The 14,439-nt window shown below is 32.2% G+C and overlaps 4 protein-coding genes across 4 annotated transcripts; 3 read left to right on the top strand and 1 right to left on the bottom strand.

The window, feature by feature from the left end:
- The first annotated feature begins 2,149 nt into the window (after positions 1 to 2,149).
- On the top strand, positions 2,150 to 4,751 carry Ssrp (structure specific recognition protein). The gene is made up of 3 exons (XM_015936280.3): positions 2,150 to 2,352; positions 2,434 to 2,761; positions 2,836 to 4,751. Exons 1-3 carry the CDS (start codon positions 2,299 to 2,301, stop codon positions 4,611 to 4,613), a joined length of 2,160 nt encoding a protein of 719 aa, XP_015791766.1. The 5' UTR covers positions 2,150 to 2,298; the 3' UTR covers positions 4,614 to 4,751.
- Positions 4,752 to 5,282: 531 nt separating this feature from the next.
- Positions 5,283 to 6,618, top strand: LOC107361981 (putative GPI-anchor transamidase). Its single transcript, XM_015928953.3, has one exon. It carries the CDS (start codon positions 5,345 to 5,347, stop codon positions 6,293 to 6,295), a length of 951 nt encoding a protein of 316 aa, XP_015784439.1. The 5' UTR covers positions 5,283 to 5,344; the 3' UTR covers positions 6,296 to 6,618.
- Positions 6,619 to 7,000: 382 nt separating this feature from the next.
- On the bottom strand, positions 7,001 to 10,705 carry Lap1 (leucine rich repeat containing protein 7 lap1). The gene is made up of 2 exons (XM_015928908.3): positions 10,608 to 10,705; positions 7,001 to 10,418 (listed from the first exon to the last, which is right to left on the bottom strand). The coding sequence occupies exon 2, from the start codon at positions 10,197 to 10,199 to the stop codon at positions 7,221 to 7,223; it is 2,979 nt and encodes a 992-aa protein (XP_015784394.2). The 5' UTR covers positions 10,200 to 10,418; positions 10,608 to 10,705; the 3' UTR covers positions 7,001 to 7,220.
- Positions 10,706 to 11,071: 366 nt separating this feature from the next.
- On the top strand, positions 11,072 to 13,433 carry LOC107361990 (phosphatidylinositol transfer protein alpha isoform). Its single transcript, XM_015928965.3, has 5 exons — positions 11,072 to 11,718; positions 12,200 to 12,277; positions 12,345 to 12,440; positions 13,008 to 13,130; positions 13,216 to 13,433. The coding sequence occupies exons 1-5, from the start codon at positions 11,245 to 11,247 to the stop codon at positions 13,258 to 13,260; spliced, it is 816 nt and encodes a 271-aa protein (XP_015784451.1). The 5' UTR covers positions 11,072 to 11,244; the 3' UTR covers positions 13,261 to 13,433.
- Positions 13,434 to 14,439: the final 1,006 nt, after the last annotated feature.

Raw genomic sequence — 14,439 nt, 5'->3', positions numbered from 1 at the left:
CAAAATTTAACTTGTGTAACGTTATTTCTTCACTGGATATACAAAGGCACTAAATTAAAATAAGCAATAATTACAATTATATTGAATATAATTAGTATGAGAAATTAAAGAAGAGAGAAAAAACGAAAACGTAAATTGCATTGTTGTGCGAGTGTTGATGTTTCTTGTTGCTGGCTTAGGGTTGTTTTCATTGTAAAATGTTTAACAAAATTAAATACATTTAAATTAATAATTTTTTGCTCTCAGTAAAATAATAATTTATCGTATAAAGGTGACCAAGATTAAACTTAAAGTTGAGAAAGGCAATCAATTAAGGTTATACAAGAATCAAAGGAAAACAATAGATGATAACGGTTTTACATGGTGTTGATGTTGTTGTCTTGCTGTTGACGGTTGACTAGTAAAGCTGATTTTTATCCAATGATTTCTTGATTTTGTGAACTCTTTTTTTAAACAGTGTTTAGTAAATTGTTGTGGCACAAAAATAAATACACCAAATAGATCAATGAAATTAACCCAAAATGTAAAATGGTTATGACAAAACAAAGGAATAGATGTTGATGGCGTTCAATAACCAGAAATGATGATGTCAACTTGGATCGGTCTCAACTCTATAACTGCCTTTATGGTCACGTTGGATGTCAATTAATGGGAATTAAATGATAATTGTTGATAAAGTTTAACCCATGATTACTTTAAATACATATTATCCAACAGTCAACACAAAAAATTTAATTTTACGGTGAAACAAGATTAATTCACAAATATTATAAAGGTTTGTTTGATTAGTTGCTATTTTCCTATTTCTCTCACTTGTTTCTTCAATTCATTTCAAAGGATATCTCTTATTTTTTTTCGCTTTTCCTAAATCTTGGTTGTTATTATTTCTTTCTATTATAAATACTGAATCTTTTGAGATACTCAGTTTCTTTCTCTCGCCCTTTCCATGATCATCATCATCATCTTCTATCATCAGATTATCATCATGAAAATCATCTTACAACACAAAAGTGGAAACAAAAATAAAATATTCTCAAATGAATGAACAGACAGGCGCTTCAATCGACTCTGGTTTACCCTCAGCTTTTACACATTGCATTCAATGGGTTTCCCATATTACATGTGATCTTTTATCCAGTTTAGCTTCAGCGAAGCCTATTTTTTATATATTTTAGCCTCTCTCCTAAGATTCTGGTTAACATTGATAACAACATTGAGAATGCGCTTGTACAAATTCACCTAATCATAATACTAATGGTGAGAATAAGTTGAATACCGTTAATGGAGATTGAAATGGAAATGAGTTAGTCCAACAATAATGGGGTAAGACACAGTTTTAACCCAACAACCCTGAATGGAGTAGCCATCAGTTCATCTTTTTGTAACTTATTATTAAACAGTTACATTAATATTATTCAATTATGTTTATTGTATTAGTTGAGACTCTCATTTAATTGTTACCATGGTAAAAATGAGATAGTTGAAAGTTAACAATGATCATAATTGTCCAGCTTTTCAGTGTTAGCCTTTTCCTTTTGTATACAGAAGGTTAGATTCCTTTTGCTATAGTAAAACAAAATTGATTGATTCTTACAATTGTAATCTATTTATCTTATTAACCAGTTTTTTCATAATTGGAAACATTTGAATACACATTAAATAAATTTCATTCCTTCAACTGATGGGAGTTAGTCTGGGAATCTATCTGGGATTGAAATTATGGAAATTAGGAATGTATGCAATCAAAAGCATTAAATTTGTATTTTTATCAAAATTCAAATTTTATTTGATATAATTTCCAGTTTAGTTTACAGAACAGAATTAATTTGATAATATTTTAAAGAAATTGCTTTTTATTTTGCTTTTTTAATCAATATCTATTTGAATATGGCGCATTTCAAGTTGCTGTGTCAGTGAATCTAAATAAACCGCTCTTTTTTTGTTAAAGATTTTACTTCTTGTACAAATACCGGCTAAGCTGAGGTTTTAGCTTATTTAGTTTAATTAGTGAGCAGTATTTTCAACTAATTACAATCATTCGTATTATAATTTAGCTCAATTACAAGTTTAATTTGTCCAATATAAAGTAGAAAGAGAAAGAAAATCATTCAAGTTGCCTTAGTTACCAATTTTCGGCTTCTAAGCTGTTAAACTTGTGACTGAAACGTTCAACTCCAGCATCTTTTCTTTTGTTTTGATTATATTTTCTCAAGTGAATCACAACTGATTTCTATTGTTGTTCATTTCAAATTATCAATCTCGTTTCTGTATTATTGAATCTATTTGGAAAGTGTCAAGATGGACGATGCCTTGGAATATAATGATATTTATAAAGAAGACCGAGGAGCCATGGTAAGTCTTCTGCTATTTGCTTTTGTATATTTTGTTGCTTTCTTTACACTTTTACCTATTTTTTGTATCGTCTGATTTCAGAATATTGGTCGTATGAAGATTGTCAATCAGAGCATTATATTTAAAAGTCATAAGACTGGTAAAGTCGAGCATTTTCCTAAAGGGGATGTTAGTGAGATAGATTGGCAAAGGTTACCTTCCAACTATAGTTTGCGGGTTGTTCTGAACAACGGAAGCTTGTTCAGATTCATGGGTTTTCAAGAGAATGATTACGAGAAACTTAAAAAGTCAATTGATCAACATCTCGATTTAGACCTTAGCCCCAAAGAATTATGCCTTAAAGGCTGGAATTGGGGTACTGCTAACTTCAAAGGAACTGTCTTGTCTTTCGATATTGATGAAAAGTCGGGTATGTTGCCGTGATATTTATTCATGTGTCTCAATTTTTTTCATTATTAACTTGTTATTTTCTTTCTCTAACAGCATTTGAAATTCCATTGAATTATGTTTCACACTGTACTTCAACCAAAAACGAAGTCACTCTCGAATTTCATCAAAACGATGCAGCTGCTGTATCTCTTATGGAGCTTCGTTTTCATTTACCTTCTCAAGCTGATACTATGGATGACCGAGTTCAAGCTTTTACCGATGCAGTATTATCTAAGGCTAACATTATCCAAGCTACTGGTGATGCAATTGTTACCTTCACTGAACTGCAATGTCTCACTCCTCGTGGTCGTTACGACATCAAAATTTTTCCCACTTTCATTCAATTGCATGGTAAAACTTTTGACTACAAAATTCCTCTCACCACTGTTCTCAGACTCTTCCGCTTACCACACAAAGATGGTCGACAAATATTCTTTGTTTTCAGCTTGGATCCTCCAATCAAGCAAGGTCAAACTCGATATCACTTTTTGATCTTACTTTTTAATAAAGACGATGAAACAAGTGTTGAACTGAGTATGACAGATCGAGAACTAAAAGAAAAGTATGAAGGTAAACTTGAGAAAGATATGAGTGGCCCTACTTATGATGTCCTTGGACAGATAATGAAAGTTTTAGTCCAAAGAAAAATAACCAATCCTGGAATCACTGGCGTGGGTGCTAATAACCCAGCTATTGCTTGTTCTCACCGAGCCGGAGCTGGTCTTCTGTATCCTCTTGAAAGAGGTTTCATTTACATTCATAAACCTCCTGTTCACATCAGATTCGACGAAATTGCCTCCATCAACTTTGCTCGTTCCGGAGGGTCAACTAGATCTTTCGATTTTGAAGTTGAAACAAAATCAGGAGTTGTTCATACTTTTAGCTCTATTGAAAAGGAAGAATATTCAAAGTTATATGACTTTGTTACCAACAAAAAACTTCGTGTTAAAAATACTGCCACTGAACAAACTAAACAAACTGTTGAAGATGATCTTATTGATTCAGATGAAGAAGGAGAACCTGATGCGTACCTGGCTCGAGTTAAACATGAAGGAAAAGTGAGAGAAGAAGAAGGCGATTCAGATGAGTCGGATGAATCATTTAACCCTGAAGCAGATGGCAGTGGTAGTGAGGGTGATGTCGCAGAAGAATTTGATTCGAATGCATCTGAAAGTTCTTCCTCAGAAGGAGACTCAGATGCCTCGTCTGGTGCCGAAAGACGTAAAAAAGAAAAGAAGGCTGAAAAAGAGAAGAAAAAAGAGAAAGAAAAGGCTAAGAAGGCAAGTAAGAGCAAGTCCAAAGAGAAAAGGACCGAGAAGAAGAGCAAAAAAGATAAAGATTCAGATAGACCAAAGAAACCAATGACAGCGTACTTCTTGTGGCTTAATGAGAACCGTGAAAGGCTGAAGAAAGAGCATCCAGGCCTCAGTTTGACTGAATTAACCAAGAAAGCTGCTGAAATTTGGAGAACAAATGTCGGTGATAAATCTAAATGGGAAAAACAATCTCAAGAAGCGAAGAAAAAATATGAAGTTGACATGGCTGCGTACAAAGCAAGCGGAGGAGGAAGTGGTGCCGGCGAATCTTCCAAATCTAAGAGTAAACCTTCATCTAAAAGTAAATCCAGTAAACCAGATTCTGCTAAAAAGAAAAATGTTTCACCAGTTAAAAGTGGATCGTTCAAGTCTAAAGAGTATATTAGTGAAGATGATTCAAGTTCAGATGAAGATCGTAAGCCTAAAATCAGTAAAAAAGGAGGCTCTCCATCAGCAAGTGGAAGTGATGAAGAAATGAAAAGTCTGTCCAGCGGTTCTGCATCTGATTCGGATTAAGCTTATGAAATGTCCTGTGTTTCTTAATGTTCATATTTTTATATCAAGAATTGTTAAACCAACTCTGACTTACAACTTATTGACTCCCAAGGTATCATTAAATCTGTTGAAAAATTAAAAAACAATGATAACCATTCATTACTGAAAACCAAATCTTTTCATCATTTTCAAAGTAATAAATTTTAATAAGTCAAACTTATTAATTCTATTTGTGAAATCAAAACATTGTTTCTAATTGTATGTCGGCTCTTTCAAAATAATTACAATTATTCATTCGAAATAATAGAAATAAATCCGGATTTAGCTGCAATTTGAGTTAGAATAATAAAATCCTCTCGGGTTTTGTTTCTGCTGCAATGGAATCTCAAATTGCAGCTTATGTAATTAGGTTGATTTTTATATTATTTTTGCTAATTTAGTTGCATAAAAACTAAAAACTATGCATTATTTCCCCAATAATTTGACCAGTTTGAAATCAGAGTTATAATTACATATTCTAGTGTTTCCAACATTTAGAAATCATGTAAACAAACCTTTCTTTTATTAGTTTTTATCAAAAACAAAAAATAATCATAATGATCACCACAGAATTAATAATTTTGATTTGTAATTAAAACGACCAAAATTACTGGTTGAAAAGCGCGCGATGATACAGACCGGCTGTTTGTCGGTTGCTTTCATATTGAACAAATCTTGTGTTAAACAGTATCATTTGAATTATCATTGTGATTATGTTTTCATTAATTTGTTTGATTGTTTGTTTTTCATCTATTAGCAGGTGTTACGGAAGTAATGTAGATAAGGTGGATAATTTTTTCTCAAAGAGCAAACATACAAATAATTGGGCTGTCCTGGTTTGTTCTTCTCGGTATTGGTTCAATTATCGTCATGTTGCTAATGTTTTGTCAATTTATCGCAGTGTCAAAAGACTTGGTATCCCTGATAGCCGAATAATTTTAATGTTAGCTGATGACATGGCCTGTAATCCTCGCAATACGCGACCTGGAACTGTCTTCAACAACGCTCATCATCAATTAAATGTCTACGGAGATGATGTTGAAGTTGATTACCGTGGGTATGAAGTGACTGTTAAAAATTTTATCCGTCTATTGACAGGTCGAGTAGAAGATGGTACACCTAGATCAAAACAATTATTAACTGATGAATCAAGCAATATTCTGATCTACTTAACTGGACATGGAGGAGATGGTTTCCTGAAGTTTCAAGACTCTGAGGAAATTACTAGCGTTGAATTGGCTGATGCATTTGAACAAATGTGGCAAAAACAAAGATACAATGAGATTCTACTTATAACAGAAACCTGTCAAGCAGAGTCTATGGCACAGCAATTGTACTCTCCCAATATAATAGGAATTGGTAGCTCAAAAATTGGTGAAGATTCACTTTCTCATCATGGTGACCCTACAATTGGAGTTTATGTTATCGATCGTTACACTTATTATGCCCTGGAATTCCTCGAGACGGTTCATAGTAATAGTTCCAAAACACTATCATCTTTTCTCGAGGTTTGTCCTAAAAAATATTGCATCTCTACTGTAACTGTTCGTAAAGATCTTTTCCATCGTGACCCAGCTCAAGTACCACTGACTGATTTCTTCGGTAGTGTTCCAAAAGTGAATTTAATGCCAACTCCTAAAGATGAAGATCTAGTTACATGGTAAAGGTTTACTTTTACTCCACTTAAATTGTATATTTATTTAATCACTTAATGCAACATCAATATGGATTTCAAATATTTACCATGATTGTTGGTTCACTCCAGCTTCTATTATACTATTGGCCTTGATTAGACCAAAATTATTAATCTTGCAAACTTACATTAGCAACTCTTTTAATTGTGATATTTTTCTATTAATTTATACCAATCTATGATGTTAATAAACTTTAGCCTCGGAAATCCCTGTTTTTGGTCTTGAAATTGGTTTATATCAAACATAATCATTGATTTTATTGAATGAAATAAAAAATTTTTTGAAATGTTTCAGCATTTGACTCCGGATTATTTCGAAGGTGCAAGTATTTTGAAGTTTGAGTGTTTTATAGAGACAAAGTTAAATTTAGCTTAATCAACATTTATTTAAAGTGTGATAAAATCGAATTATAACATCAAATTGAATAGATTATTTGATTTTATTCAAGTTATTTTCTTCGTTGACTTATTAATCGATCAATTAACGTGAAATTAAAGTCAATCAGATTGATAGAAGATGAATTTTTCTCGCAAATTCAATTTGCTGATTATCAGTTTTTCTTCGATTAGAATATAAGAGTGTTTTGATCTTTTTGTTGTTTAAGTGAAAATGTAGTGATCAATTCACAAAGTGCAGTGATTAACTTATTTTTAGATGATGAAAAAAATCTCGAAGTTAAATAAACATAATTTACTGGGTACAAATGTTGGAGGGAAATTTTAAACAAAACAGTAAAAAATAAAGTCAAAATAAATTAATAGGATAAATCATAATTGAACATTTTCTGTTCATTAAGTAGAATCAAAAGGAATGAGAGGAGAAATGAAAATATAATATAATAAATGCAAGATGAAATTTTAAGCACAATTAATAACATTATTTGAATGAAAGATCATTAACTTCCACTGGAATTAGTTGTTGTTGTCAACAAGCTATCGGTTGGTTGAGGAGATATGGGAATGAATGATTCTTGACCACTGATGAGTGAGCTTTCATTTCGTGAAGATTTGTGTTGATTATAATGATGACTTTGTTGATTTGTGGTTGACGTTGGATTCATTGCTGTTGGTGAATTATTTTGGTGGTAAAGGGTATGGGTTTTGTGATTTGTTGGCAATTGATCAAGACCCATAGAGAATTGTTGATAAATTACTTGGGCTGGTGAACTAATGTATCTATATTGGTTGGTAGAAGTGGCCGTTGGTGGTAAACAAGTAAACTTTTTATCAAAAAATTTATCGCTCTCATTGAATGGTGTTATTTTATTAGGTGTTATTGATGTGGACGTTTTCAGCATTATCTTTGATAATTGATTGTTTATGGCATCATTGGATAAATGTCGTAAAGATTGGTGAACAATTTGACTAGTGGATGGGTTGGTGGTTGACGAACTATGAATCCTTTTGGCCTCTTCTGACGAGATGGGTGAGTTTTGATTTTGAGAGAGAGTTTGGTGTAAATCATGATTACGATAAGAAACCTTGTTTTCTGGTCCAGAAAAATTTAATATATGGGCTCCATTATTTTCACCACCAACAGAACCACTGACATTACTGTGCGAGGAAAGATTTTTAATAGATGAACGATTAGCCTCATTCAATCCAATTAATGGATTACTTGATGAAGAATTATCTTGGAAGTATGAAGCATGATGAGATGATGGTGTTTCTCTTTGAACAGAATAACCTGCTGTTCTCATAAGTAATTGTTTTTCCAACGTTTGATGTTGATTACATGAAGGTGGTGATAAAGATGATGGCGGTGATTGATGATTAGATCGAGAATTTTCTTGGCTAGACAGATTGACTTGATAATTTGAAAGCAAATTTTCAACTGAGTTATTATTGTAAATTGTCACTGGCCGATTTTGTTGATCAACAACCATTGAATAACATTCATTTGCCGATGATGGAAATTGTGGATAAAAATTCATTTTGCTTTCAACAATTGGATGGTCGGTGATAATTGGTGGATTGGCTGTGTTTCGATTTTGAGTCGCAATGTTAAGTGAGGGGGAATCACGATTTTCAAAAGTTACTGGTGAATTTGATTGTTTTAAAAGCATTGTTTGTTCTTCCTGATTGATGGCAGGGTATTGATGATATTGATCAGATGTTTGTTGACTTTCATAATTTAATTCACTCTTTGGAACTGATGATTCTCGGTCACATTTTGAGGCTTTGGTTAATTTTGCCTCTTTGATTTCTGTATGACTAGCTCTATCTGGTCCTTTAGATGAGTTTGATGGTTGTTGATATAAAGTTTCTTTAGGTCGAAAATCATCATCCTCTCCATTACCAAATGAATCTCGACGTTTCAATGCCAAGTTCCTTGCATGTCTAGCATGAGCTTTAAGTTCTTTCGGATAAGGTGTGGGATTACGAACTAGTTTACTTATAAATTGGTCGTCTTTCTCATCAATTTCTCCACTGGCAGAGTAAAATTTAATTCTGCTCTCCGAATTGTACATTTTTGATTCACCTTTAGATGATGATGAAGGGTCATCATGGTCACTCAAATAAGCTTCATCAGGATTAAAAGGCGCTTGTTGAGGAAGAAGAAAACAAGTCAACACCTTTTTACCGGTAATTTCATCGGTATCAGTTTGCAATTTCATAATCGGCTTTTGTTGATTATCTGACAGCCAAAGTGTACGTAAGTTGGTAATATTAGCAAAACTGTAAGGCAAAAATTTAAGCTGGTTGTTCCGCAGGTTTAATACTCTTAGATTACTTAAACGACCAATATCATCAGGAAGTTCTGACAGATCATTGCTAGCAACTGAAAGTAGTCTTAATTTACTGCAACTGCAAATGGTATCTGGTAGTGTTTTGAATTTATTGCAGTCCATTATAAGACTGTGCAAATTCCGCAAGAAACCAATATTCTTGGGAAGGGATTGAATATAATTATTACTCATCACAAATTCTTGAAGAGAAGAAAGTCCTCCAATAGATTGCGGTAAACTGGTTAATTTATTATCGTCTAATCTTAGGTAAGTAAGATATTTCAAGCTACCCAAAGTCTCAGGAAGTTCAACAATTTTGTTACCTGAAAGTAGCAGGTCAGTCAATTTATGACAAGCAGCAATGTTGGAGGCTACAGCAACTATCCGATTTTCGCTGGCGTCTAAATAAGTCAAGTTTGTTAAATTTCCAAGTGTCTCGGGCAGAGATGAAATACGATTACCATCGATCCAGAGTTCTTGAAGATTAGTCAGATTGCACAACACCTCGGGAAATTCAGCTAATTCATTTTGACCAATATCCAATCTTTCCAAATTGATTAAACGTTGAAACGATTTAGGTAAAATTTTTATATGATTTTCTCTCAATTCAACAATCCGTAAACGTGATAACCTTCCAAAATTGGCTGGCAAGTATTCCAAAAATGTATCATTCAGATAAAGCTCTTGAAGATTGATTAACTGCGTTAACGAGTCAGGAACTTTACCCAATGGATTAACACTGCAATCTAGAACAATAAGGCACTTGCAACACTTGATACCATCTGGAATAACTAATAGACTGTTTCGACTTAAGTTGAGATATTCTAAATAAACCAAAGAGGATATGGCGTTTGGTAACGTTTCAATCTCGTTGTCAGAAATTGATAATTTTTTTAAACCAGTGCAATGGAAAACAACTCTGGGTAAATCACGGATAGAATTAACATCGAGTAACAGTTCCTCCAAAGTTCTTTCAAGTGAAAACACTTCGTCCGGCACTTCTTTAAGATTGCAATGGCTAAAATCTAAATGTTTACAGTCTTTGAAGCCATACTCTTCTCCTAATGACGAGAAGCAAGGCTTCAAACAGTAAACAAAACAGGGTCTTAAACATGAGCAATGTTTCCAATCTTTCCAAGAGGTCATGTTTTCAGGTAAACAAGCAAATAAATAGAGATCTTTAAATAGTGGCCAATTTAAATCCAAATAACAGCATAATGTGCACAGAGTCAGGAATCATATAAAATATAAAAAGGTGTAAATGTAACAACAATTACCAATGGAAACTATATTTCAAATCAACAACCAATAGTTCACAAAAATAGGTAACCATCCAGCCATCATTAATATTATTGAATAATCCAACTAGAGTTTAGAGAGAAAAAACAAAAGACAATTAATTTAAACAAGCAATAAAATTACCATCAGTTCTATAATAAATCTAAAATGAGCTTGAGTTAAAAGCCATTTGACAGTTTTTTGACAGCTCAAAAAAAACTGTCTACAGTTGCAAGAAACCTTAAGCTTTAATTGATTATTTAAAATGGTACATACCTGTTAAGGAATCATTCAATAATTCAACCCGCCGAGATTCATTGTTAACAGATTCATTTACAATTTCAAACAAAACAGTTTATAACGATTCAATTTACCTACTGCAATATAGTTTTGAAGTCATACACAGATTTAAAAGGGAATGCTGTCAAGGCAACGTAGTGCGGAATTATTAAAATTTTAAAAGACAATTTTTGTTAATTTAAAAAACTAATAATAGATGTTTAGATCGGTTTAATTAATTGATAGGATATTTATTAGACAAATTAGGAGTTTAAAACAACCTAAATTGTTGATTAAATTTGAAAAACTAACTTAAAATATGACTGAATGTTGATTAGAAGAGCTATTCATACTCATTATTAGTTAAAATAGTCTTCTGGTTATCCTTACTCAGCCTCATTTTGAGAAGGCTTGACTGTATAAAGATTGAATCTTTGATCGATATTTGTATGTATGAAGAGCTTACTCTTGCAGTCACTTTTACCTTAGTTTGATTCAATTTTGAGAGTAATGGGATCGGTCTTATGTTTATTTTTTGTTTTTTGACCATTTAACTTTAATGCTGTCTGTCCACTTGTTTAAGTTACTGTTATTGTTGATAATTTAATATCAATTTAAATAAAAAGCCGGTCAAATGGTTCAAATTAAAGAGTATCGTGTGGTTCTTCCAATATCGGTTGAGGAATATAAAATTGGTCAATTGTATTCGGTGGCTGAGGCAAGTAAAAGTGAAACCGGAGGTGGAGAAGGAGTCGAAGTGGTTAAAAATGAACCCTTCACCAATCATCCTTTATTGGATGGTAAATACAGTGAAGGACAGTATACATTCAAAATTTATCATTTACAAAGCAAAGTTCCCGGTTTTGTGAAATTTCTTGCCCCCAAAGGATCCCTTGAAATTCATGAGGAAGCTTGGAATGCATATCCCTATTGTAAAACAATTATCACTAATCCTAATTATATGAAGGATGGTTTCCACATCACAATTGAGTCTTTACATCTTCCAGATAATGGTGAACAAGAAAATGTGCATCAACTTCCTCCCAATAAATTGAAAAACCGAGAAGTGCAAATCATCGATATCGCCAATGATCCAGTTAGTAGCAAAGTAAGTAATTTCTTCAAGTACATTTTCTCTTCGTTTATCACTTTACCTAATCTATAACTATTATTTCTTTACCATTTCCTCTCACCATATTTTTTTCGAGCTATACTTTTGCTATTTTATTATTTTAATGATAGGGTGTTGTAGCATGGCTACGCCTAACAGTCTCAATGTTGGTTTTAGGTTTTTGTGAATCGATTTTACTCTATCTACCATTTCATTTTAACTTTTGTTGCGAATAATTTTCTGTCTGATCATCTATCTAATTAGGAACAATGGTCAGCTAGCTTATAATTTAATACATATGAAAATACATGATCAGGTCATTTAGTTTAGGGTATCCTATTACCATGCTATCGTTTTCATGTCTACATACATTAAACTTCCAATTTTCCAGGACAATCTCACATTTTGTGATCGTTCACCCGAAAACAATTTGATAGTAAGGTTGCTCATTGTTTTTTTTCATTCTCTTTTTATAAAGGATTACAAAGAAAGTGAAGATCCAACAAAATTTAAGTCAACCAAAACTGGACGAGGACCGTTAGCAAAAGATTGGATCGTAAGTATTTTGGAAATATGATTCCGTAATTGAATTTCACTAACGGTACGGTTCTTTTAATTTACAGAAAAAATCTGATCCAGTAATGTGTTGTTATAAGCTTGTGACTGTTGAATTTAAATGGCGTGGTCTTCAAAATCGAATAGAATCATTTATACATCAGGTAAACAATTTATGGGCTAATGATTAGCATTCGATGTAAAATCCACTGTTTGCACTCAGAATGAATGAAGGAAAATACTATCTACAAAATCTGTTCTCCAAATAACATCTTAATAAGATCAAAGCTTTACTCAATTTTTAGTGATTAATCAGTGTATATAAGTTACAATTCTTTCGGCTTACCTCATCTTTCTTTGTTATCTGACCTGTTTGGTCTTATTCATCACAAGTAGGATTTTGATGAAATCTAGTAAATATCTAGGTTGCAATATAAATGATTAAATAACTAATGTTCATGGAGCATTTCATTTTTTTCAGCTTTTTTGAGCAGATCGTCATTTCCTTCATTCATTTCAACCAAACAGTTTTATTGTGTCACATTTATTGTGTTAATAACAAGTTTAGACAATAATGTGATAACATAAATTTAATTTATTGTTCCAATACATGTAACTTAATGGATGACAATAGTTAAATTTCAATATATATATCATGCAATCAAATTAGATTGTACTTTGATTGGTATCTTGATTTAACACTCTATTTTGTCTTTTTGATAAAATTACAGACAGAACGAAGGTTATTTTTAACCTTCCATCGACAGCTATTCTGTTGGATTGATAGGTGGTATGGTCTAACAATCGATGATATTCGAGCAATAGAAGAGGATACAAAAAGAGAGCTTAATGAGGTTTGTTGAATAATCTCATGTCAATTCATTAGCATTACGATTAATCTTAATATATTTTCCTCTATACGTTTACATGTTTTTTCAGCTTCGTCAACAAAACCAAATCAGAGGAAGAGGAGGTGATGAGTAAAAAATGGAGGGAACAAAACAAATCATCAAGTCAACCCTTGCTGGTATTCGTAGATTTGCGTTTTCAAAATGAAGTTCCTACTGAAATTTAAGTTAATTGAGCCTGGTATCGAGTCTTTTTCGCAAAAGTGAAAATATTTTGAATAAAAAAAGAGCAAATACATTATTTATAAATATTGGCTCTGGAATGATATTCATTTTGCTGGCGATGTGTTTGTGCAATTTTGTCTCATTTGACTAATCAATCTAGTTTAATTTATGTCTTTTCATCCTATTATCATTATGTGATGATTACCAATTGAGTAAATGTTGTTCCAAAATGATTAGTAAGTCTGTGATTAGAAGAAACAAGTATAATCTCGACAATTCATGATAGTTGACTTCATTTACATTGCATTTAACTCTGCTTGAAACACTCGAGTTAATATAGACTTATCAAAAGTGTGGGAATATTAAGTCATGTACGGCAACAATGAAAATCTCCAACAATAACTTAATTAGTTTCAATAATCTATCAGCTTTAACCTATTAAACTAATTCAGAGACCAGATGATTTCATGGTTTTCATTCCAATTATATTAATAAGTAGAAACCTTTAAACGAAAAACAAAATACTCTTAACTCTTAATCTTGTTAATCAAAAGTTGGTTGTTATCAAATAAAACGATTTTGTCATTTTTGAATAACTATTTTATTGCTCAAAGCAATTAGAAAAAAAATCAATTCAATTACTATAACATAAACCAGAATTATATGTAATTTTCATTGATTTCTAAGAGCAGGTAAAAAGAGATATTGATAATCAACACAATAAGGAAATGCAAAATAAAACTGCCCCAATCAGCTCCATAATAGAAAGTTAACCCTGAACAGGAGGCTGAAACTGAATTATTGTAATCATTAAATAAATACCAACGTAAGCGAACAATTGTAAACAAAATTCAAGCTGGAAGGAGAAAAGAGTAAGGTCGATGTTAATTTTGGCTTAAGGAGATAAAAATTATTGTTAAGCAATTATTATTGTAATGATAAAACAAGTCGATACATTAGTGTTGATTAGTTGGCAACCTTGAATCAATCAGATTAATTAGATTAGAAACAAGAAACGATCCATAATTTGCTATAACATTTCATTTTGAGTACATTCAATCACCTGATGTCTATAGGGATCGTTGAGAAA

The sequence above is a fragment of the Tetranychus urticae genome, chromosome 1 (genome assembly GCF_039701765.1).
Source record: "Tetranychus urticae isolate SD_2017Ah chromosome 1, NJAU_TeUrti_SD_1.0, whole genome shotgun sequence".
Classification (NCBI taxonomy): Eukaryota; Metazoa; Arthropoda; class Arachnida; order Trombidiformes; family Tetranychidae; genus Tetranychus; species Tetranychus urticae.
The sequence above is the reverse complement of the archived record's forward strand: the minus strand, read 5'-3'. Positions and strand labels throughout refer to the sequence as shown.